Consider the following 26261-nt stretch of genomic DNA (forward strand, 5'->3'; position numbering starts at 1 on the left):
ACCCAAAAAAGATATTGTTTATATGAGAGATAGCTACAGGAAAATATTCTTTAATACCTTCAAGGAAGTAGAAGACAACCTACAGACAAACACTACAGGCCTACGTGGAGAATGTATGTAAGAACCTCAACACTTCATCCAAAGTGACCAGAAATTCAGAAGCAGTATTTACATCTGTCAGCCAGCTGCCCCATTCCTACCTCAAATTCAGAGAGCTGCTGTACTTACCAATAAAGTATCACAGGGAAAAAAGGCTGAGATAGTTCTCTTTTCTGGGGCCAGAAAATTTCACCAAAACCAGTAAAAACATTAAGATAATGTAACTATTGATTATAAAACTGAGCTAAATAATCTGAAGTGAAATCTCAGATGTAAACATGAAACATACGAGAAGAGTAAAGAGGAAGTTAACTGTGTGTAGGTAGGGGGGTAAGGATGGGGTTGCTGGGTAACAGATATAATTACTGAATATTTTGGCTATTGTGGACGCACAGTTAAAATTTAGGTTAATTATCAGTAAATATCCAAACCACTGAAAAGAGAAAAAGGAAAATGAGAAAACAAGAAAACTCAATTCATTCGACAGATACAGAAAATGCAATAAAAAGAATTATTTTGGAACTGCAATTAATATTAAACACAAAAGGGATCCCTGGGTGGCGCAGCAGTTTGGTGCCTGCCTTTGGCCCAGGGCACGATCCTGGAGACCCGGGATCGAGTCCCACGTCGGGCTCCCGGTGCATGGAGCCTGCTTCTCCCTCTGCCTGTGTCTCTGCCTCTCTCTCTCTCTCTCTCTCTCTCTCTGTGACTATCATAAATAAATAAAAATAAAAATTAAAAAAGAAATTCAACACAAAAGATGATGTTGAGCATAAGCCCCCAAAATCTGTAATCAAAATAAATGTGAATGAATTAAAAAAAATAATAATAAATGTGAATGAATTAAATTCACTTGTTAATAAAAGCTCTTTTGTTAAGAAAAGAAAAACCTAAGGAATATACTTTGCAAAAATCACCATTGAAACAAAACTATATAGGAAGTTGGGGGGGGGGAAGTACAGAGACTGATATAGAAGCAAAACTGCTAACAAAATTTAAATAAAAGTAATATTAATATCAGGTTTAAAAAATTCAATCATAAAAGCATCATAAAGAATGAGATATCTCACAATGATAGAGGAAAACAACTAAAAAGATATAAACAGCTAAGAACACTTATGTACCAAACTTTAGTTATCAAAACATGTAAATCCAATGGAGACAGAAAAACTGAAAAAGGAAAACTATCTACTATAAAAAATAACACCTTTTTTGACAAATACCCATGGAACAGTCATAGAAAGTACACACACACACACAGACACCCATACAGCACTAAAGAAAACACCACTAAATTGCAAAAAGTACAAATAATATAGGTGGTATTTCTGGATTGCAATGCAACCACATTAGAAAACAAAGAAACTAGCTAATATAACTGCCTTAAATTTTGAGCTAAAGAAAGAAATATCAGAACTGTAGGATTATCAAGAAAATATTTGTGAAAACAATACACATAATAAATTTTAAGATACCACTAAACCAGTGATCAAGGAAAAATTCCTGGTCTTTATTATTTTCAACAAGTAAGAATGAATATGAAGCATCTTACACAAATTAAAAAATGAACTGGAGGAAGCAGAAGAAGGAATTAGTGAAGATAAAAGTAGCAACTGATGACTTTACAAGTGAACTAATAACTTCAAGGCATGACTTCATGAAAAAACTTAATTTTAAAAAATGAAAATGGAAAAAATGAGATGATTTTCTAAAATTAAGGTATTTCTTTAGACTCAACTCTATAAATAATTTGAAAAGATGGAGGAGGGATTTAACACTGACCTCAGAAGAGGGAAGAAAATAAAGATTAATTAGCACAGAAGAAATGAAGGGATTGATAAAATCACCCATCAGGATCAGACAGTTTGATCAATATTCCCATACATTATTTTTTGTTTTTTTATTAGCACACTTTTAAGAAACATGTAACTCTAAGTCTAATGCTACTTAAATTGTTGAAGAGCATAGAAGATGGAACACCAACACTGTTACCAGTAAGTTTGACAAAATTTTAGTAATCCAAAACAATGGGGGGGGGGGTAGAATATAAATAGTGCTAGGGATAAAAAAGACATAACTTCAAATGTAGAGATTCTGGAAATACAAGAAAATGTTATGTACAATCGATACCAATAAAAACAGGAAACCCAGCTAAATGGAACAATGTTCCATAACATGGCTTGGCACACCTTTCCAGTAAAGGGCCACAGAGTAATAAGCATTTTAGGTTTTGCAGGCCATACAGTCTCTCTTGTAACTACTCTGCTGTTGTAGCACAAAAAGTTGCCACAGACTACACGTAAATGAACGGATGTGGCTGTGTTCCAGTAAAATCTGATATATAAAAATAGGCAGTGGGCCAAATTTGCAAGCTATAGTTACCCAGTGTCTGTTCTAGAAAATATAATTTACCAAAATGAGCTCACAGAAAAGATCCTTTAATAGCAGAAGACACCAAAAAGGTTCTCCAAGATTTACCTCTCTAAAAAGCACTAGGCCCAGATGACTTTATAGGGAATGTGCATATTAAAATCCTCAAGAAACATGGAATATAAATCTACACAAACTGTTCCAGAACAAAGACGTGCAGGTTCAAAAGACTGACTAGATTCAAATCTTGGCTCTGCAACTTACTAGACATATAACCTGGGCCAGGTAGCTAAGCACCCTGGCACCTCAGTTCCCTCATCTGTAAAACAGGGATAAGTATTAAAACCTCTACCACATAGGGTTGTTGTGAGGTTTTGCAAGATGTAAAGAACTGAGAATAGTAGCTGGCACCTACCTAGTACTCAATAAATGTTAGTGACCACTATTGCCATGTAGGTTAAAAAAAAAAAAAGAGAGTGGGGGATCCCTGGGGCTCAGCGGTTTAGCGCCTGCCTTCGGCCCAACGTGCAATCCTGGAGTCCCGGGATCGAGTCCCGCATCGGGCTCCCAGCATGGAGCCTGCTTCTCCCTCTGCCTGTGTCTCTGCCTCTCTTTCTATATCTATCATGAATAAATAAATAAAATCTTAAAAAAAAAAAAAAGAGAGAGAGAGAGGAATCAAAGAACTCTCAGGTTTTTGGCCTGAAGCGTGAATAGACAGTGGTACCATTTACCAAGACATGAAACAGAAGATAAAACCTAAGTTTCAAAACAAAACAAAACAAAACAAAACAAAACAAAACAAAACAAAAACCTAAGTTTCAGGGATCCCTGGGTGGCTCAGTGGTTTAGCACTTGCTTTTGGCCCAGGGTGTGATCCTGGAGTCCCGGGATCGAGTCCCACTCGGGCTTCCTGCATGGAGCCTGCTTCTCCCTCTGCCACACGTGTCTCTGGCCCCCTCTCTCTCTCTGTGTCTCTCATGAATTAGTAAATAAAATCTGAAAAAAAAAAAAAAAAAAAAAAAAAAACCCAAAAAGACCTAAGTTTCAGAATTACATGAAAGAATAAGTTTAGCTTTTGACTATTTGTTGTAATACTATAGGACAGCAATTCTCAAACGTTTGGTCTCAAGACTCCTTTGAATTTTTAAGTTACTGAGAATATCAAAGGTCTTCTGTTTAGTGGGTTATAACTATATTTACCAGATTAAAATTTTAAACAGGAAAATTCTTAAAAATAGTAATTTTTAAAATAAACCCTTACATGAATCAATATATATTTTCATTGAATGAATATATTTTCTGAAATTGTTTCCCAAAACAAAAAGTAAAAAGCATGCACTGTTTTACATTTTTCCAAATTTCTTTAATATGTGGCTTAAGAGAAGCAAGTAGATTCTCCTACCTACTTCTGCATCCAATTTGTTGTGACATCCACATTATGGAGCCTCTAGAAAATACTACATACTCATAAGAATAAAGTGAGTAAGACAAAGTCTTCCTATCATTATGAAAAGTTTGACCTTGTGGATCTCATGACAGTTTCAGGCAGCCCCTCAGGAGTCCTCAGATAAACTCTGAAAACCATGCTCATAGGATATTCATGTGTAGAATATAACTCAATATACGGTTCTAAAGTTTAGTGAAAGTATGGACTGAAAACATAAATTTAGGATTCAGCATACAGGTGGGGGAGAAAAAAGTCATGAGAGTAGCAGAATGAGAAGAAATGGCAAGACCTACAGGATAGGTTTCCATAGCAGAGAGAGAAGTAAAAGGCAAGAAGAATAAGTCAGGACTGCCAGAGAGGTAGGAGAGAATGGGTGGCTTATTTTAGAAAATGGCCTCACTGTTTACTCAAGCAAGGATTTCTCCCTCTCCAACAGATTATCTCCCTGATAGAATTCAATGCATCCTTATTATCTTTTAAGTTCCTGCAGTGATTTAGGTCCTCCATCAATTTACTCTGGCAAAAACTTCCTGATTGGTCTTCTTGGCTTACATCTTGACCCCTCCCAATTTTTACCCTCTCCCGCAAATCTATTATCTCTGCCCAAGTTATCTGTGTTGTTAAAATGATTTCAGAAATCTTCTAAAGTACTAAGGATGACCCCATCTACCACTTTCCAGATTCATATCCCATTACGTCCACACGTTTCCTTCTTTCCCACACCATGTATCTGCAACACTCCAAAAGGTACCATTCTTTTGCATGATGTTCCTTGTGCCTAAAATGCCTTGATGCCTTTCTTGAAAATCTTTCCGTCCACCTTTCCTAGGAAACAACCAATCACCCCCCACTCTCATCCTCAGTTCTGCTAAACTTAAAAGCATTTCTGACAAGCAATTTCCCCTCCTCTATTCCCATAAAACTCTTCTTAATGCATCCCTTACCCTACACATGCTTACTTTAAGTGCTGGCTTTTCCTCTCTCCTCCCCTTTATCACTGGCATTCCCAGCACCAAGCACAGCAAATGGCCAAGAACTGGTAGCTCAATGAACAACTGAAGAACTATCAGCATATGGGATGGCTGAACCAAAGTACAACACAGAATGATACTGAAGGTGGAAACACTGCTCAACACTGACATTTAAAAGGTAGAATAAATAAGAACATGTAAAGGAGAGAGAGAATGATCAAGAGAAGTAGAAAGAGTAATAAGGAAGATGACAGTAGCTGGTTAGTATGTTGATGAATAACTCCACAGTTACAAATCTGCTCTAAAAAATGAAAATAAAAATAGAAACAGAAATAAAAATAAAAACAAAAATTCTAGAGCCAAGATCCAGAGAACAAGTCCAGTCAGTATGATTGTTATTCTGGAAAGATACCCTAATCAACCACAACATCATATCATCCATAACACCAGAAAATTGTTTCGAAGGAATTTCATTCAGCCAGTACAAAATACATATATGCACTACATTTTTTTTTTAATGTTCACATTTTGCCATACTGTGACCCAACTAACTGGTCTTTTGCACAGTTTAAAGCAGATGGGCAAAATTGAATAGGTCTATAAATAAACAACTTTAAAAAATTATTTTAGAATGGAAAAATTACTTGTGCAAAGAATTTAAACCAACATTTGCCTAAATCGTGCTCCAAATCAAGATTTCCCACTTTGCAAAACAGTAAAAGAATCAATATTACAATTAAATTATTAACTTTTGCTTTCATGTGTTGATATTTCTTATGTATAAATATTCTATCATTCTGTAAACCTGAAACTGTTCTAAAAACAGCCTATTAAATGGGGAGGGGGAGCCCCACAACTGTCATATTAAGGTAAAAAGCAAGACTAGATAAGAGACAATTTAATATGCAAAAATCCTAAATATACCGAGTTCCCAATTAAAATTTTTTAAAATTTATTTATGGTCATTATTAAAATTATATTAACATTTACTTCTATCTTTAAAATAACATTTTAAGATGCCATTTAAATAAATTTATTTCAGAAAACAGTAAATAAGTGACTTCCTATTGGATATCTACAAATTTAATAGAAACAACAACTGAAATATAAAGCAGCCATCAACATTCTGAATTACCACATCTTAATACCTCAAGCCCTCCCTTTATTCTTATCCTTCCAAAGTCTGTAATTTAGCTTTGTGTAAGAGTTTTCAAATTGGCTACATTGTAAATCTTCTAGAAAACATTGGCTTAAGTAACAGGCATAGTATACAAAAATGCCATTTTAAGACATGATTTCATTTTCACAGAATGAAGCATTTAATTGACCTCCAAAAATAAAAACCATACACAGATTTCCTTTTGAATCCCTAAAAGAATTGAAATAGCTGAAATTACCGGATTAAAATAATACTTAATATGCATCTATAGAATACACAGAGCTTTTAAAGACTGTTTTAGGCAAACTTTAAATTTTCCTAAAGTAACTATTTCTAATCTCAAAATGTATCATTATATAGGAAAAACAAAACCATCATGCTAAGTTCTTTGAAGACAAATGGTGAGCATCCATGAAAGCTCAATTGGAAAATGTTATTCTCACATAAGGGCCAAAGTACTGGATTTTCCTAAGTATTTTTTATTTTTATGAAGAAAAAATTTCCTACCTTCTCAAACAAATACGAATAGGTATAATCAACAAGATAAAAAATGTACTAAAGTAATTCAGTAACAAGCCAGAGTTTCCAGCAAATAAAAGGCAGTATTTCTAGCTGTCAATAATTAGGTTAAATTCCAAATACTTGATGCTTAAGAAAATCCTTACCATTGCTCAAATAGTATTTTAAAAAATAAATATCATCTATAAACATTCTTTAAAATCTTCATTACAGAGAATGATTTTATGCTCTTTAAAATTTTTTTTTTAAATTTTATGCTCAAAAGCCACAAAATAACTTCTGGAGGAAAAGTTAACATGCTACGAACTAGTATATTTACATTGTAACTGCATATCAGGCAACACCACATATTTGTCTTTCCTACTGTTAATGTTTCCAATAAGTAATTACAATCTCATTAAGCCTAAACTCTCAAATCATTCTAGCTGCCCTAACACAATAAGGTAGTTTTCAATACTCTTCACTTTAAAGACTGCCTCATGATCAGAATTAGAGCAAACAAGTACAGATGAAATCAATTCTTCCAGGTTTCCTGGTTAGTAGCAGCAGCAATGTCCCACTGGGACACAGAGTTTCAAAAAGCACAAACCTGCTGAAAACATCAAGCAGATTAGAAAATTCTCTATAGCAAGAAATTTCGAAGAAGGGGGCTTCCAACTTGTTGTTTTCCAAATCCACAGCTTTCCCCAGAAAATGGAGCAAAGGTACAGTATCACTTTCCCATTACGGAGGTACTGCTCGCCAATTTCCCTGTATTTGAGGCCCAATAACTCAAATTCCATCTCCTTATATTTTAAGAGGAACAGGAGGGGAAAGAAGAAGCCAGTTGGTTAAGCAATGCAAAGAGTATTCTGTTTAATTAAAATTGAGCCTATAAATCAAACTTATTTAAAACTTGGCCAAATATTATACTACTATAGGGCAGCCCTGGTGGTGCAGCGGTTTAGCGCCGCCTGCAGCCAAGGGCGTGATCCTGGAGACCCTGGATGGAGTCCCACGTCTGGCTCTCTGCGTGGAGCCTGCTTCTCCCTCTGCCTGTGTCTCTGCCTCTCTCTCTCTCTCTCTCTCTCTGCATCTCTATGAATAAATAAATAAAATCTTAAAAAAAATATTATACTACTATAAAAATCCTCTTCTTATTCATTAACAAGCATCCTGGATGATTTATAATATGCTCCCCCTGCATAATATACATTCCCTGCCATATACTAACCTCGGTTTGTTCTAGAATGCCGAAGGGCACTGAAGGGCACAGAGGGAGCAAGTCTGGCTTTTAAGTTGATACATATAGATCAATGCTAGAATTTTCATTGTTAACAAACTGCTGCAGTTTTAAGTGCCACAAATCAACCTGGAAAATACCTAAATGTTTGTCAATCCATTACCTTCTGCTAATCTTAGCAAGTAGGTTGAACTAAATGGCGATTTGAGACCTTGAAAAATAAGACCTAAAGACTAATATGAAATATAACAAGCTGTATTTATACTTTACACAAATTTTATTATTTCTGCTAAAAAGTTCCTAAAGTAGGGAAAAATAAGCAGCAAGATACCATAAACAATCAATTCAAAATTAAATACTGAAATTAAAGATTACACTGAATTCATTTAGTCATAATTCACTTCACAAATCTTCAAGAAATGGTAATTGTATCTTTTCCTGGCTCTTAGGGAAGCACCTGCCTCCAATCCCTCAAGGAACTTGATCTTCCTACTCAAACATCTCCCACCTCAAATTACTAACAAAAAGAAACATAGCTGATTTGCCTCAATACAATCCTCTACTCTTCAGCAAAATGCCTAAAATCTGTTCTAAAGTACAGACCTTCTCTAACAGCTGGAGGATATCCACATGACATTTATAGCACGGAATTTCCAAGATCTATAGTGAATCTATCCATCAAATCTTGTCCAAATATGTGAGATTTAGAACAGTGGGATGATGAAAGATACGGTTTTCAGGCAGAGGCACGTGCTTTAAAAGAAAAAAAGTCAGACTGCCCTGAAGTCTCTTTCATAACTTAGAATTCTAGAAGTGATCCTTGAATTTTTGTTTTGTTTTGTTTTTTTTTTGAATTTGTTTAATTAGAACTGCTATGGGATACTTGTTTAAAAAACAGATTCTTGGGATCCCTGGGTGGTGCAGCGGTTTGGCGCCTGCCTTTGGCCCAGGGCGCGATCCTGGAGACCTGGGATTGCATCCCACGTCGGGCTCCCCATGCATGGAGCCTGTTTCTCCCTCTGCCTATGTCTCTGCCTCTCTCTCTGTGTGTGACTATCATAAATAAATAAAAATTTTAAAAAAATAAATAAAAATAAAAAACAGATTCTTTAGCCTCACAGATTTACTAAATCAGAATGTGTATTTTTTAAAACAAGATCACAAGTGGTTTTCATGTCTGAGTAAATTTGGAAAACTGTTCCGGCTGATACTGTAGCTGCATCTAGAGAGCTTCTGATTTCCATTTGTGACTCAAAAAAAAAAAAAAGGGGGGGGGGGTAACACCTAACAATTCAACTAGAAGTCAGTAATAGGCACAATTAACCAAAGTCCCAAACACATTGAAATTTAAAAAATTAAGAAGGATCACAAAAGTTATGCAATAAAGGAAATGTCCTAAATCACTGAAAAGAACATACTATTTAGGAAATACAGGTGGTTAGTTGATTTTATTAGAAAAAAATAAAGTTCAGAGGTGCCTGGGTGGCTCAGTCAATTTAGTGTGCCAGACTCTTGATATCAGCTCAGGTCATGACCTCAGAGTTCTGAGATCAAGCCCCATGTAGGGCTCCAAGCTTCGTGTTTGAGCTTGCTTAGGATTTTCTCTCTCCCTCTGGCCCTCCCCACTGCTATGCTCTCTCTCCCTCTCTTTAAAAAAAAAAAAAAAAAAGTTTAGATAAATCAAACAGTTAATAGTACTACAAAATGCTGGCATTTTTAAAAGCTTTTAGAAAACATAGGCAAAAATTTTTCTAAATCTGGATAAACGGCCGCATAAAAGGCAAGTAATCAAAAAATCAAAAATTGTTAAGTTTGACCAAATAAAATTATGTCATATAATTTTTTTTTGCAAAGGTGTGAGTGTGTTAAAAATTAAAAGGCAAGCTAGAAAAATATTTGTCCTGTGGAATAAGTTTTTTTTTTTTTTTTGGAACAAGTTTTAAAGGGATCCGTTCTCTTTCCTCTCCCACTCTCTACTCCAATTTTCCCTAATAGAAGGAAAAGAGGTACTGTTTTGGGTAAGGCCCATAAAGCTAACACTGGGAAACATTCAATAGGGTCCCTAGAGTTTAAGGCCAGAGTTCTAGCTAAAAGTAGAAGTTATTTAATTTTGCTTTCCTTCTTCTGAATATCAATTTGCATCCTCTGCATATATACCCCCTTCCAGGGTCTACTACTTGGCAAAATTTAGATATTTCTGCCTGGTATCTCAAATCTTCAGAACAACTTCAAACATATCATATAGTCCAAGATATTGGAAATATTTGCATCAAATATATGAGACAGAATGCTAATAAGCATATTATACAAAAAACTCATGTAAACTGGTAACAAAAGCTCTTAAGGCCCAGGAGGTAAATGGGTTAAGAACAAGAATGGGCAACTCGTAAGATGAAAGAAAGCACAAGTAGTTAAATGATGATATTCCATTTTACCAATAAACAAATACAAAGTAAAGCAATAAAATGCCAATTTGGGCCTGCCAAACCAAAAGGTGATATCTTATTCTCGTGCTGCAAGACCTATTCTTTGAACTATGGCAGAGACACTGTACTATGATTCACCCATGCTGGTGGGTTGGGCTTGATTTTAATGAGAGGAAAAACCAAATCATCGTCTGGGTGAGGAGGAACTCTGAAGTGACTGAGGACACTGCTAGTACACTGAGTCAAGAGGCTGAAAGGTTTCTAAGATACTGCACAACCATAGAGGTGGGAATTCAAATTCACCAAGTATTAGCTGGATGCCAGGCACTAATATCTAATACAGCTCTAGCCTCATTATTCTATAAATTTGAAATATTACTTCCATTTTACAGATGAGACAGTTAAGGCTTAGAAGAAGGCTGCCCATAGGACACCTGGGTGGCTCAGTGGTTGAGGGTCTGCCTTTGGCTCAGGATGTAAACCCAGAATCCCGGGATAGAGTCCTGCACTGGTTTCCCTGCAGGGAGCCTGCTTCTCCATCTGCCATCTCTCTCTCTCTCTCATGAATAAATAAAACCTTAAAAAAAGGGGGGGGGGGGCTGCCCATGATCAAGCATATAGTAAATGGCAGAGCGGAAATTTAAAACCAAACTGGACCAATGTTCCTCTTCATATAAATTAAGTTTCCTCTTACTTATAAGAGCAAAATCAAACTCTCCAAAAATAGGGAAGTCACTAATTATGGCTTAGTCACACTGAAAACTGCAAATCAAAAATTTCTATAATAAGATATCTATACTCAGCATTTACTACCCTCTAGTCCTATGATTTATGTTCTTTATTGTTTCATTCCACAACATCAAGTAGTCTGGATTATCTCCTTTCCATAGAGCCAAGCTGAGGCGTAGAGGTTAAGGAACTTGCCCAAGGTCACAGAAATAAGAACAGTAAGGCAATATTCAAACCCAATGCTATCTGACTCGGAAGCCTGGACTTTTAACACTATGCTGTGTTTATGCTAGAATTCCATGATTATCATCTTCAGTAGAAGATTCAATACTTTTTTGCTTCAGGCTAAATGCTCTTTGCAGCTGGTTTTATCAAGTGTATTTCCACTAAGCCTCTCAGTGCACGTTTGGAAGCACAGTTACTACTCTTAGAACCAACTAAAGGGCAGCCCAGGTGGCTCAGCGGTTTAGCGCCACCTTTAGCTCAGGGCGTGATCCTGGAGACCTGGGATGGAGTCCCATGTCAGGCTCCCTGCATGGAGCCTGGTTCTCCCTCGGTCTGTCTCTCTGCTTCTCTCTGTGTGCCTCTCATGAATAAAAAAATAAAAATAAAAATAAAAAAAGAACCAACTAAAGAACAAGTACAAACTATGATAAATACCATGTTATTTAAAAAAAAAAAAACCATGTTATTTTCTAGCCTGGAACTTTCTCTTACCTGGTTATAGCTGATCAAGCTATTCTTGCTCATCTCTCCTGACTTCTCCAAAATTTAAACCTGAGGACTCTTCTGATTTGTCTTCTTTGAAACTAAATGCCTAATTGTTCCCAAGGCAGAATCTCAGGGCTTAGGACACAACCTTACGATACTCCCACAAACCTCCAACAACCATGGGATCACTGGGCCTTCAATCTACTTTCCAAAAACAGTTTGCTTTGCTGACTGCACTGATCTCTGTTTTTCTATTTCCCATCTTTGCCTTGCCTCACCTTATCACAGACATCTAAAGTTACAAAATCTTTCATTGTTATCTAAAAATTTTGATATTTATAAGCAAACATACCTACATTTACTAGAAACAGTCCTTACAAGCAAAATGGGGTCCTTAGCGCCCTTTGCTACCTCATTGAGTATATAAACGTATATACATATACAAATCTATACAAATCGTTTTCCTTTCTCAATAGGAGAAAAGGAAAAATGGTGACCTAAATTAAACCTTTACTATTTCCATGGAAGCAAAGGCCATATCCCCCTCCTGTTAGCGCAGCACTATAAAAAGATTTACAAACTCAGAGACATCTTCCATAGGAAGAAAGAACTTTGCTATTAGTAAATTTTCACCAGCAAGAAACTCTGCTTCTCCTTCAAAGAGGTCAGCACACGTGTCTTCACAATTTCTCATAAACTGAACATACTATGAGGGCACATTTGGGATCAGAACCTGGTCTGCCCAAATTACTTAATGCCTGCCTATAACATGAAAGTCTTGTTTCTACTATATATTATGGAGAAAAACACTGCATGGAAGCCCCAATTCTAACAGAACTTTCTGACCTGTGTGACAGAAACAGTGTGCTGAGAGGAGTGCCTCAGAGGCTGATGACCAGACTCCCTGGGACTGCCAGCCTCAGCTGGGAGTAGCCCCTCCTGTTTACCCTAACAGCCCCCCATATACCATTCTCCATGTGAGCTGCTAGATGAACAAGGTCAGGCAAAGCCACTTAAAGTCACACCTGTTTGGGCTTCAATTTCTCCTGTGAAAACCTGTGTAGCACAGAAGTTCTTTGCCAAGCCACCAAAGTTCTGAATTTCATTATCACAGGATTGTGACTGAGAAACTTAAGATCTTATGAAGTAATAAACTGAGTAGATGTATTTACCTCTACTCAACTAAAGCAAAGATGAGAATGGAAGCACAATGGCAAGGAGGAGTTGGTTGTGTTCACGCACAATAGTACATGAAACAGGGTCAGCACACAAACATTTCACGAATGTTAAATGAAAAAGACAATGACACTTTATGGATCCTAACTTTAGGAGAATGGATCACCACACAATTATTTTTCATATATCTTTGTTTCCCATGTAAACAAAGATGACCTCATGAGATTGTGCAACAAGCGAATATTGGCAGTGGCAATTAATAGAAAGAGTGCTTACTTATTATGAGAAGGGAACAAATTAAACACTTCTTCCTTCAACTCACACGGAGTCATCTCAATCATATTTCCATTGTTAAACTGTGTCCCATGCCTTTATCAGCTTTCTCGGTCAATAAGCATACTGAAAAGAAAGGATCTGACTGCTGCCCATGCTTATCAGAAGGTACTTCATCCCTCCTTCTGAAGAATGAGATGGAGGTAACGGGGGGTTCTTGCCAAAGTCTCTTTACATCTCCCTGAAAGAGGCGGAGCAAGGCATTTCAAACTTAATTAGAAATCAGGTTTTGTTCCAAAAGGGGATTAGTTTCACTGTGTAGAGGTCTAACACATGAAGGAAGCTTTCAGAAAATCAGCTTCTTGCTTGGTCCTCAAAACTCCTATTTTTTTTTTTTTCATCAACAAAGATGATGTAAACCATTTCAGAGATTCCTGAAAAGCCAGCCACTTTACACACTGCAGTTGTCAGATGCTCCCCACGAAATTAGTGATACAATTCTCTGGTGGTGATACAATTTTCTAGTTCTTTCTTTGTGCTTGGAGAAATACCATAAAACCTGTTAAAAAATCTTTCTGGACTATTTCTAAAACATGCATTGTTAGTTCACTCAATGAATATTATTAAAGCACTAGTGTAGCCTTCCTACTTTGTTTTCTATGTAAATATAGGGCTGTTTTCAAAGAGAAAGCAGCAATAGAGCCCACTAGAGTTAGTCATCAAATCCTGGCTCAGGCACTCACCAGCTGCAGAACCAAAAAGCAAGTGACTTTTCTTAGCCTCAATTTCACTTCTAAATATGATGATACTATCTACTTTCATAGGGCTGCTGAAGGGATTAAATGCAGACTTACATTGTTCTAGTACACACTGATGAAGCCCCACTTCCATATTAGTTTTTAAATCTCCTATTTCATGAAGCCTCAGAGTTCCCAGCCTCCTGCACTAGCCCCTCCCCTGAGTCCCACACATTTCCCAAAATTCAATAGCTAAAAGATTACTCTTACCACATGAAGCTTTTAGGACCTTGCTCCAGTATGTGTTCTGAATCACTAATGACCATTCATTATTTGTGATTAAATATTTAGAATATTCCCTTTGATTAAAGTAAATATAAAACTGTGCCTGAAACATAGTAGGTGTTCAAAGTTAGTTATCATGATGTCTCCAATAGGATTTGACATGCAGCTGACTTAATAACTGCTGAATATTTCGATTACTTCCCAGGAGCAATGGAGTAAAGCACCAGAATTGTGTTTGACATAAAAAAAAAAAAAAAACATAGGGTACCTGCATGGGGCAGTCAGTTGTACGTCCAACTCTTGATTTCAGCTCAGGTCATGATCTCAGGGTCATGGGCTTGAGCCCCATGTCTGGCTCCATGCTCAGCACAGAGTCGGCTTGGGATTCTCTCTCTCCTTCTCCCTCTACCCCTCTCACTCATTCTCTCACTCTCTCAAGTAAATACATCTTCAAAAAAAAATTTGCAAGACTAGACCAGAGTAAAAATAAAATAAAATAAAAAAAAAGAAAGAGACAGAGAGAGAGAAGAACTGAACAAGAATAATGGCTTCCAAATGTGGCAAGGAACAAAAATGTGTTTTAAATGTTGATGTAGGGCAGCCCTGGTGGCGCAGTGGTTTGGCGCCGCCTGCAGCCTGGGGTGTGATCCTGGAGACCGACCGGGGATCAAGTCCCACATCGGGCTCCCTGCATAGAGCCTGCTTCTCCCTCTCCCTGTGTCTCTGCCTCTCTCTGTGTCTATGAATAAATAAATAAATAAAATCTTTTAAAAAATAAAATAAAATAAATGTTGATGTAATTTTCTTTAAGAGTTTTTAATTAGGGCAGCCTGGGTGGCTCAGCAGTTTAGCGCCGCCTTCGGTCCAGGGCATGACCCTGGAGACCCGGGATTGAGTCCCATGTCGGGCTCGCTGCATGGAGCCTGCTTCTCCCTCTGCCTGTGTCTCTGCTTCTTTCTCTCTCTCTCTCATTAATAAATAAATAAAACCCTTTAAAAAAAAGTTTTTAATTAGTCCAGAAAGAGAACAGTAGCAATGAACTATGCTTCCTTTTGGGATCACCAGAAAACAAACAAAATCTTTATCCACTACTCTCCATTCCTGCTTCCATCAACCTCCCCTCATCTCCTTTCAGAGCTTCAGGGTTTGTTATTCTCTGGAATATAACTTACTTATAAAATCACCTGAAGAAAGTATTGGCATGAGACGGAAGCAGGGGGAGAGATGGGGAGATGTTAGCTGTCAAAAATTAACAGTACTTATACTTTTGCAAGGAATGTATAACCAGCATGCTTCCGACACAAACCAGTGTCAGAGCTGAAAAGCAGTTTTTGAAAAACTACTTTTCTTAATCAAGTTCCCGACAGCATTCTAAAGAGGGGATATTAACTCTTTCCCTGCCTTTACATTATGTAGGCCACGGGGCATCTTATAATATATCCATGTATTCCTACACCTCACCATAAATTTTTCAGCATTTCACTCCCCTGCTGTTTCAAGGCGATATTCATACATATTTTTAAAAGACATTTTCAAACATTCAACATTCAAATATTCATATTCATGCTCCTTAGCTTTTCAAAGCTCAAGTCACATGGTAGGAATAAAACTTTCAAGAATTTCATTATGTCTTGCATTATGTTGGTCCACATTTTTATTAGGTAAGTTATCCATTGCACCAAAAAATAAACATCCACTTGTCTTCATATAAGAAAGCTGGTCAAGAATTTAATTTATGATACTTTACAAAAACCCTAATTTTATACAAACTATCTTACCATGGAGTGGAAGCAATATTCATGTTATTTAACCAGAAATGACAGTAGCCTTAAAAAGAATAGTTCATTAAGGCAGAATTCTAGAGAGGGTGCTGCAGTCTAACTACCACACTCAGTCTGAACACTAAGATCTGGACTCCGGACAATCAAGAAGACTCTAATAAAATTAAAAATTTAGTTCCTCAGTCACAGCAGCCACATTTCTTTCAAGTACTTGACAGCCACAAGTTACTAGACCTGGGTCTGATATAGACTCCACTACAGGACAAAAAATGACATGGACAGTAAAAATTGCAAGAGAAACTGCAATTTTTGATGATATGGATTCTCCTGATTTATATACATTGGCAATTGGAAGCATAAAGGATAATGAAAACACTGTGTGGAGACCAGAAGAGACTAAAGAGACGAGACATGACAACTAAATGCATTTGTGTATCTGGCACTGGATTTTAGAACAGAAATAAGTTAATGGAAGAAATAGGGAAATCTCAATAGTCTGGAGTTCCATTAATACCAATATCAGTTTCTTAGTTTTGACAAAGGTGCCACAGAAATGCAAGCTATCAATCATGGGAAAATCAAGTGAGGTATAAGTGGGAAAGCTCTCTACTACCTTTTCAACTTCTCTATGATTCATAAATTCTTCCAAAACCAAACGTTTAAACAGTAACAACTGTGTGTGCCAGACCCATCCCACAAGCCTCCAGTTTGTAATCTATAGTCACCATGAGTCCCAAATCACAGACACCACATAGATATTATACACAGGACAAAAAAGAAAACATTTTCATAAATCAAAATAACTGACCAACCACAGAGCTGCTATTAGAGGACAGGTAGAATAAGTAAAATAGCTAGCAAAACAGCATAATGCATCTTGAAGCAAGTTTCATACACTTAGCCTAACATTCTCAGAACTGTGGAAAGTCTAAAATTAAGTTTCAAATATGTTCACATTTCATGTATGGATGTAAAAAAAAGGATTTATATTTGGAAAGAGTATAAACAGTAGGTATTCAAAGATCATGTTGGAGAAGCAAATACCCATGGGCCAAAAATCTAAGATGGACCATAATCAAGTGCCCCAAATTTAAGATACATCATAACATCCTAAGAAATCGGGATGGGATGATCAATGGCCACTGGAGCGATCCATTAGAAGATGAGCTCTGTGAGGGCTAGAGACACTGAAAGGCCTCCTTCTCTGTGGAGTTGAATCAAAAAGAAACAGAAACAGGAATGAACACGAAAGAGACGAGAATGCTCTGAAAAATATAAAGGAATGAGGGGCAACAGGCTGGTTAGATCACAGGAGGTCAGATTAAAGAGGGCCTTAAAAGCCAAGCAGAGGAATTTGAAGCAGAGCAAAGGGACAACATAAATCCCTGTAGAGGGGCGTGGTGTGTGGAAAGTGGAACTTGAATATGATGAATTTGGTCGTGTTCCTGTTAAATTAATTTGCCAACGTTTCCCCCTACATCATTCCACACCCCTTTAACTTTCTTACATGTCCAGATTCAAGGCACAATGTCACCTTCAAATCAACCTTCTGTCACCAGCTACAATCCTGCAAATTCTAGACCTCACGTATCTTTTATCCATCTCCTACCCCTGCTGCCAAGACCTCAGTTCAAATGATCTTTATCCTCTCTACGCCTCTTCCTTCCCTGGTACTGCCTCTATTGGTGACACTAGATATTGCTGACAAAGAAAAGCTCCTAAAAGCAAGCTTATGACTATGACCTTTGTGGGCTCTCCACTCTCTCTAGGACTCAAATTGATAGTTCACTTATTTTTATTCCAGTATCATTAACAGACAGTGTCATACCAGTCTCAGGTGTTTAACATGGTGAAACACCATGTTAATTGGTGTTTTCACCAATGCCATACATCACCCAGGCTGGCTCCCCTCTAACCGCATGAGGCCCTACAATTTCCCCCTACCTCAGACCTATATCCTGTCACTTCCCCTCATCACCCCACTTATTTTCTGAATATTCCCTCTTCTTATTGACCTTTGTCTGCCCAGAGTGCCTTTCTTCTCTTAGCCCCATCTTTCAGCCAACACTTTCCATGCACAGTGACTGACAGCTTTTAAGAAAGGACCAAAAAAAAAAAAAAACAAAACCATGTCACTCTTCTGCTTAAACTCTTCAATGGCTCTTAATTGTCTATAAAACAGAGTCCAAGTTCCTTGGTACACAGAGCATATATAAGGACTTCTTTGACCCAACCCCTACCTATCTCTTCAGAAAAGTCCTTCTACCCTACCTACATATTGCTGGATATTTAATGCTCTAAGAATATCCACTGCAAATATCGCCACATTATTTCTTATCTATCTTCAATCATGTTGATTGATTCCTCTACCATTTCATCCTTTCTTGGATTGGCTGTTTCATCTTTTAAGATTCATAATCTCAAGGACTTTCCTTAGCCCCCTGTGTCAAATAAGCTACTCATCACTCTGTGCTCCAGTACAACGGCATTGTTACCTGAAGCAATGAAAATAATTATACTACAATGTGTTTAGGTGGGTCCTTCTATTGCCACTTCCTCCAATAAAATATAAGCTAAGGGGCAGCCCAGGTGGCTCAGAGGTTTAGCACTGCCTTCAGCCCAGGGCGTGATCCCGGAGTCCCAGGATCGAGTCCCACGTCAGGCTCCCTGCATGGAGCCTGCTTCTCCCTCTGCCTGTGTCTCTGCCTCTCTCTCTCTCTCTGTCTCTCTCATGAATAAATAAAATCTTAAAAAAAAAAAAAAAAGCTAAGGCTGGTCTTATTCACTCTTACACACTTGCACCTAATGTTACCTTAACGAATGCTGACCTCAAATAAAAATAGGCAGTACTGGCTACATATCTCAATCAAACGCAGACTTTATTTATTTATTTTTTTAATTTTTATTTATGATAGTCACACAGAGAGAGACAGAGAGAGGCAGAGACACAGGCGGAGGGAGAAGCAGGCTCCATGCAGGGAGCCTGATGTGGGATTCGATCCCAGGTCTCCAGGATCGCGCCCTGGGCCAAAGGCAGGCGCCAAACCGCTGCGCCACCCAGGGATCACAAACGCAGACTTTATACTTCTGATACAGCTACACGTAAAAAATTCAGAATCTTCAAGCCTAACAAATTCAGCATCTGAGAGCCCTACACCTTTCATTATCAAGCAGTCAGCTCCTGGGAGGGTGAAGAATTCCTGATTCAGGATCTGAGAAGAATGATGTTCCTGTTTCCTCAGCAGCCTGAAGGCTCCTATTTGATGTGTACCGGGAGCTGTGCAGCCTGGTAAAATGACCATCAAGTTAGCAATCTACTATTCTCAGTAATTATAGAGTGGGTATCAGGGTGGGGGACAACTGTATACAGAGACCAAGAAATAACGCAAAGGACGGCGTAATCCCAGACAAGACTTTTACGTGAAAGACTTAAGGGAAGGTACATGTGCTCAAAGGCTCAAATCGAGAGTGTATGTCAGGAAGTGGTGTCCAACCTAGCATACAGTTATGGTAGGTCTCAAGGTGGTATTATTTTAAAAGTGGTAATATACACCATGGTAAACCATTAACCCCCAGAGATGACTCCAAGGTGATGTCACTGAAGAAGTCTGTCCCCACCCCTCTGTTCTTTCATGCTCTTCGCTCTCCCAATCCTGGAGGTGAATAAAAATGCATATCAACAACCTTACTTTAATGAAAAAAAAAAAAAAAGATAAAAATAGCTTTAAACAACGTACCTTTGATTTTTTGTTCAGTGGCCTAAAATAAAAACAAACAAACAAAAAACAATGTAAATATGAAACTGAAAGAAATGGATTGTTATGATAAAATGTTCATATATATTATATAAGACATATACACTTTTATATAAGGAATTTGTCATTTAGATGAACTGCATAGGAAAAGATATGCAAAGAAAGCATGCTTTTCCCACAGATGTGCCCCATTGTCTCTGATAACAATGTTTATTAATGAAAAATGTTTGAAGTGTTTCTTTAGATACACAGCAGAGAAGACCTCATTGTATGACAGTAAATAATAATGGCACTGGACTTTTCTCATTAAGTTTTTAAATGATTTTTCTATAGCTGTCACCTTTAACATTAAATGAATCTACTGAATTTTGCTTAAGTTTAAATGGATTCAAAAATTCTTATTTCAAGTGATAAAAAGTGAATTAGGTTTTCTGGAAGAGAAGCTGAATATAAACACTTTGCCAAATCAGTAATAAACTTAACTCCAGGAAGTTAGGCTGCTCTTTCACTTAAATGTAGTTAACTTTCATGTATTACTGAGTGAGAAAAAATTTCAAACCTATCCATCACTTCTGAAGCATCTGACAATTCATTGAAATTACCCGTGTTCAGAAGTTAAATTGATGAAAATGCTCCTTTCCCATGCCTACCCTGTCATCCACTCTCTCTGGCATAACAAGGAGCAGGGCTTGAGGGCAGCAGGGCTGCCTCAAGGTACCTCACTCAAACTTCAAGTGCCCCAAAAGGAAAAAACTGGTTATAGACCGAGGCCACAAGCAAAAATCAACTTTTTAGTTAAAGCCAATTGCATGGAGTCCTAAAAATAAAAGATATAAGGACAGGCAGGGAGGTGAGGAAAGACTGAATAATTGTAGCCGAAAAACCAAGAATTGTTCCTAAATATAGATAAAGCCTTCCTTAAGTGCCATGGGGCATGATAATTCTTAGTTGTATTAAATTATTGCTATTAAAAATATCATTTTTTGAATCAGATCATTATAGAACTAGATGGCAGGAGACTACATGGCAATTACCCTGATCGTGAAGCCACACCAATCTTTCCCTGGTGAGCCAGAGAGTCAGTCTAGGTGGTGAGCTACTTCACCAAGTTTTAGAGCACTAGTGTAATGTTAAATAATGGAGGCCCATCTTTTACTTTATATGATTCAAAAATTTAAAAAAAAAAAAAAATTGATGGAAGGACAATGGCAAAAGACCAGTCAACTAACTGGAACACTTAATGTACTTCTGGAGAAACTGTTTTTAAAATCTGATGGTAGAAAAACAGTCTTATTAGAGAGAACCTGGTATATGAATACTTTATGAGAAGTACTAAGGTCAAACAATAAGATACATAATTTTCTGAAACCAAAACATTTTAGCACAAAAATCATTCTGCATGCTGAAAATCTTTTTTTTTTTTTTTTTTTTTAACTCTCCTGGTCTCTCCCATAGTTTACTTCCAAAAGAAACTAAGTTACAATACAAAGAAGCCATAACCACATTACTAACTCCCAAGATAGGGTTGTTCTCAAGGACACATACTCTCCAACTCCCTCTGTAAAACAACTCTAAAACAACTCCACGTTGCTTAGGAACAACAGTCAACTTCAAGCATTATTCTGTCATCTACAGAGAATGGCACCGAGAAGACATCCAAGGTGTTTGCCCATCAGAATATTGACTAATATACTGAAGGTATGTGAGTAATAGATAGAACCCAAGAGCTCCTAACAGGTTAAGAGGAAACAGAACTCAGCAAGTGACACTTCTTTAAAATAAGTCTTTGTGGGGGGGGGGGGGAGGCTTTGTGGATTGGACCAGGAACATAGCATATTACTCAAACCATTAAAAAGGTAATTTTCCAAACAGGCTCAGTGATTTTAAGAGTATTTGTCTACACTGTTCAAAATGGTAGCCATGTTCATATGTTGCTACCAACCCCTGAAGTAAACGGAGTCCAAACTGCTATGTGTAAAATACCAGATTTCTACTTTTTAGCACTAAAAGAAGGTAAAATATCTCATTAACAATATTTGCTACAGATTACATGTTAGAACATTAACATGTTAGATATGTTTGGTTACATAAAATGTTAAAACTAACTTTATCATTTCTTTTTTACTTTTATATGACCTTATCATTTAAACCCTCTGGGTCTCAGTTTCCTTATTCCTCAAATCGAGGGGGCTGGGGGAGACTGTATTGCTTACCTTTCAGGGCTATTATGAGGCTCAACTACAACACAGAAAGATTTTTTTTTTTTTACAACATTATTCAAATGTTAGGTATCACTGTAGATCCTCTTGTACAACAGAATTATAAAGGAATCTGTCAAATCTAGAAGTAAGATTATTTCCATATTGAATTTTCTTAAAAACAAAAACAAAAACAGAGGTATCTGGCTGGCTCAGTTGGTGGAGCATGTGACTCTTGATCTCAGGGTCATGAGTTTGAGCCCCATGTTGGGTATAGAGCCTGCTTTAAAAAAAAAAAAAAAAAAGCTGTGATTCCACATGCAATTACTACAATTGCCTCGCTTCATGAAGAAAGGTATCAGACAAGTGGTAGACACACAGAATGCCACGTTCTTTGTTTCTGTCAGGCTCTGCACCACTTGTTCCAACCCCTCAATCCCTAAGCGTACTTGAGTGGCTAAGAGCTCAGCGTCTGAAGCCAGACTCTGAATCCTGGCTCCACCATTTAACACTATGTGACCTTGGTCAAAATTAGTTAACTTCCCTAAAGCTCAGTTTCCTCATCTATAAGACAAGAACAAAAACACCTACCCCTGGCAGCCCGGGTGGCTCAGCGGTTTAGCGCTGCCTTCAGCCCAGGGCCTGATCCTGGAGACACAGGATCGAGTCCCGCATCGGGCTCCCTGCATGGAGCCTGCTTCTCCCTCTGCCTGTGTCTCTGCCTCTCTCTCCCTCTCTGTGCCTCTCATGGATAAATAAAATCTTAAAAAACAAAAACAAAAACACCTACCCCGAAGCTGTTGTGAGCCTAGATGGACTGAATTCATGAAGAGAGCTGGGGGTGGGGGGTAGGTGGAGGGTGGCCTTAAGGACCCTGCCAGGCATGCAGGAAGCATTCAAGAGGTATTAATTGTTGCTGCTGCTGCTGTCACCAACCACATGTGCTGGTGCCCTGGCTTAGTCTTTTCACCCTGGGAAATGGCCCAACTGAAACACACTCCAGGTTCCCATGTCCCATTCCTTTTCTCTTTTCCAAATCATCTACCATATCTCACAGTGCCAGGTATTAAAAACTAGTATCGGGAATAAAGAATTGATGGCTCAATTCACCCATTTTGAATGAGATAATTAGGAGTCAGAAAGCTTTTCTAGGATTTCTTAGCAAGCAGCACTCAGCCTAGACTAGACCTTAGACCGCTGCATACAGCAGGTTTTTTTTGTTTGTTTTTTAAAAAGGGAACTGAGACTTGTCAGCTGAAATCGGGGGCAGGACTGTAAGAGAACACTTGGCTGCCCTAGAGGGCTGTAGTGCTCCAGCCCGGTTATGTTACCTTACCACCCAGGCTACTGAGAAAGTTTGCTATTTGCACACTGAACATGATCCCTAGTCTCAGAACGACATGGCCTTTGGGAGACATGACGATTAATACTAAAATTCCAGAAAAGAGGAATGAAAGTTGGAAGTTTTCTATAATGTAAGTCTCCCATAAACCCAAACTGAGTACATTTAAATCCACAAAGCCTGTAACAATCCCTTCAGCTCCTAACACAATAACAAAAATACTCATAAACACTAACTTTAAAGCATTCTCAACACTGAAAGATCCCAATTTGTACTGCTGCTTCCCTTTGGCCCCTCAACCATTATTTGCTTTCTAGGAACTACAATTACATGCTTAAAGGTTATACTAAATTATCCCTCTCTAATTAATCTATTTCTCAACCTCTTTTCCCCTCCTCACAACATTTCTCTCTAGATTCCTTCTAGATACTTCATCTAAAAACAGATCCTGAAGACAAATCCATGGTAACAAGCCACTGCTACCACTGTTGCCCCTTTTTTTAAGTATAGAAGCTAAAATCCTTATTTCCTAAGCCTTGGACTTAGAAGATAATAGCCCTGATTCTTAGATATGAAATCAAAAGCTTTTCAAGTAACAAAATTAAAAATAGAGCCATCCAGTCACTGATCTCGTTGTGAGAGATGTACTGAGGCTGAAATGTCATGAAAATATATAAATTTTGTGTAAAATTTCTTGAAAGAGGAATTTAAAGACTTAAATTTATGTTTAAGCAGACAAAATTTTTAAAAAACTACCATAATAAAAACATTACAGTGAGCCTTGCTGGTGTCTCATCATTTATAGAAGGAGTTGTGTTACCTGGTTATTATTTAAAATAGAAAATAACCTGTAATCTGAATTTGAATTCCTTAAAAATATCACAATGGCCGCCAGGAACCATGTTTCTGTACACAGCATAAAGATGTCTTAAATGCTTTACAGAAACTACGTTTTATTATTTGCAGCTTAAAAAAAAAAAAAGTTCACCTTTAGGTGGTGAAAAATAAGTATAAAGGACAGGGGCACCCAGCTGGCTCACGTGGTGGAACGTGTGACTCTGAATTTCAGGGTTGTGAGTTTGAGCCCCACACGGGGTGTAGAGATTACTTAAAAATAAAATCTTAAAAAAAAAAAAAGTACAAAGGAAACACCATGGCATCTAGTTTTGGAAAAGTGTCAGCTGGGGGTCTAAGAAGCTTCCTATCCTATTCCCAGTTCTGTCACTCTGACAAAAACATGGTTGGCCACTTAACTCATTTTAATGCTTGGGCTCCTTCTACCTAAAATGAATAGATCAGAACAGATAGTTATCTGAAGTCTTTCTCAGAAATAAAAATAGGGTTTTTTTTAAACATATGCATACATTATATAAAACAGGCAGATTGTTTTTATCATAGTGAGTTTATGTTCCAACATTCATATAAATGGGCCTGCCTACCTGGCTTATGTAGATGTCTGCCACCTACCTGTATACACCTGCTGGCTCCTACCACAGACAAAAAACAAGCTTAAGGAAACTTGTCTTAAAAGTCTTGTGACTCACAATCTTTCATATGGGCTGTAAGCATGCCAACTTGGGATTCTTTTTTGTTTTTTGTTTTTTTTTTTTTTTAATAGCTATTTGGTAACAGCCTATAGAAATACCAGCTGTCCTTACTTCACAATGTGTTATTCAAATTCAGTTGTAAGCTGATTATTTGGAATTTGAAGAACAGTCTTATTTACAGTAGCAGTCTACCCCCCTACACTTAACATTTATTCAAGGTATTAAATTTCCTTTATATTGTGTTCAGTGGTCAGATATTACTGTGTCTACAGGATACACAGGAATACCCTACCAATGCTGAAGATCTGGCTGAAGAAAACACTCTCCGTTATTGCTAAGCCTCTGTGATGATTCCAGTAGGACATGGTTAGGGTGAGAGACTGGAATGGGGTGAGGCAGGGATGGAGTGGGAAAGAATATGAAAAGCTGTCACTTCAGATCTGGTGAGAGGCCAAATGGCACAAAAGTGATCATTCTCATGTTAAAGACACTGACTTGGTGAGTCAGAGATTTGGTTATGAAAGACCATAAAGATGAGCCTTGGCAATTAGAGCCATTATTTGTATTTGTTACAACCCTAAATATTTTTACTTACATCACTCCTTTTAAAAATGTAACTTTTAAAGAAATCATTCCAGTGACCCCCTCCCTTTTTCAGAATTTCCTTAGTAAATAGGGTAAAATCTAAAGAAACACGCTTCATTATATAGTACCTTAGGCTTCTTCTTCTTCTCTAGCCATTTCGTAGACAACCTAACAGCTACATTCTGAATTCCTTAGAAGCAGGGATCAACAGGTCTAATGTCAACACTCAGATGCTTGCCACACTACCAATTCTACATAAAGTATACCTATGTATCTTCTTACAAGTCTCTGAAGTTTCCTAGCAGGTCCCTATCACTCAGTAAATGGTCTTCACACCAAAGACCAAGAGTCTCAGAACCTTCTCCCAACCTTAACTTAAAGAGGATACAACTTTTTCCACAACAAATTATCAGCTAAAGACTGATCACAACATGGCAAACACCAACCTGTGTCAACAGGCCTCTCACAGAGATCTATGGTACTGGCAATGCCAAAACTACATACTAGAAACCTATTCTAAAGCCTGATTGTGACAATTACAGATGCATCCCTCCCAGTCACCTCTGAGAGCAGGCAAAAGGCCAAATGCCAAGGGTCACCTATCATCTCTTCACCCTCGATTGTCCAGAGCTCTGTAATCTACCCTTCCCCAGCACTCGCTGATCATGCGGTCAGCTCAGCACTCCAGGACAAAATTCTCTTTCTCCCTTTCTATTCCCTAATCTGGTTAACTGCTCCTGAGATGTACTCCCATCACTCAGTCTGGAACCTGAGCGTCAATTGAAGTCCCTCTCCTTTCATATCCTTCCAACAACTCTGTGGGTTCTTTCCACAGTCCCTCTACTAGCATCCGAGCCTCTAGTTTCCACTTCTTCCAATCCAAGCCCACGGTTTGCTAAAGTAAACATTCTCAAACACAAACTTTT

At 37.8% G+C, this 26261-nt stretch overlaps 1 protein-coding gene across 48 annotated transcripts in view; it reads right to left on the reverse strand.

The window, feature by feature from the left end:
* TNRC6A (trinucleotide repeat containing adaptor 6A) overlaps positions 1-26261 on the reverse strand; it is a 207413-nt gene that overhangs the window by 54431 nt on the left and 126721 nt on the right. For 38 of the 48 annotated variants that reach the window (XR_012000602.1, XR_012000601.1, XR_012000600.1 and 35 more), the window contains one exon: positions 19646-19667. The exons of the other annotated variants lie outside the window; for them this stretch is intronic. Coding sequence is in view for 25 of the 38 variants with exons in the window: in XM_072753650.1 (XP_072609751.1) it covers positions 19646-19667 (22 nt within the window). In the remaining 13 variants the exon portion in view is untranslated. The remainder of the gene's footprint in view (positions 1-19645; positions 19668-26261) is intronic. 48 annotated transcript variants of the gene reach the window in all.

The sequence above is a fragment of the Vulpes vulpes genome, chromosome 3, assembly GCF_048418805.1.
Source record: "Vulpes vulpes isolate BD-2025 chromosome 3, VulVul3, whole genome shotgun sequence".
In the NCBI taxonomy this organism is placed as follows: domain Eukaryota; kingdom Metazoa; phylum Chordata; class Mammalia; order Carnivora; family Canidae; genus Vulpes; species Vulpes vulpes.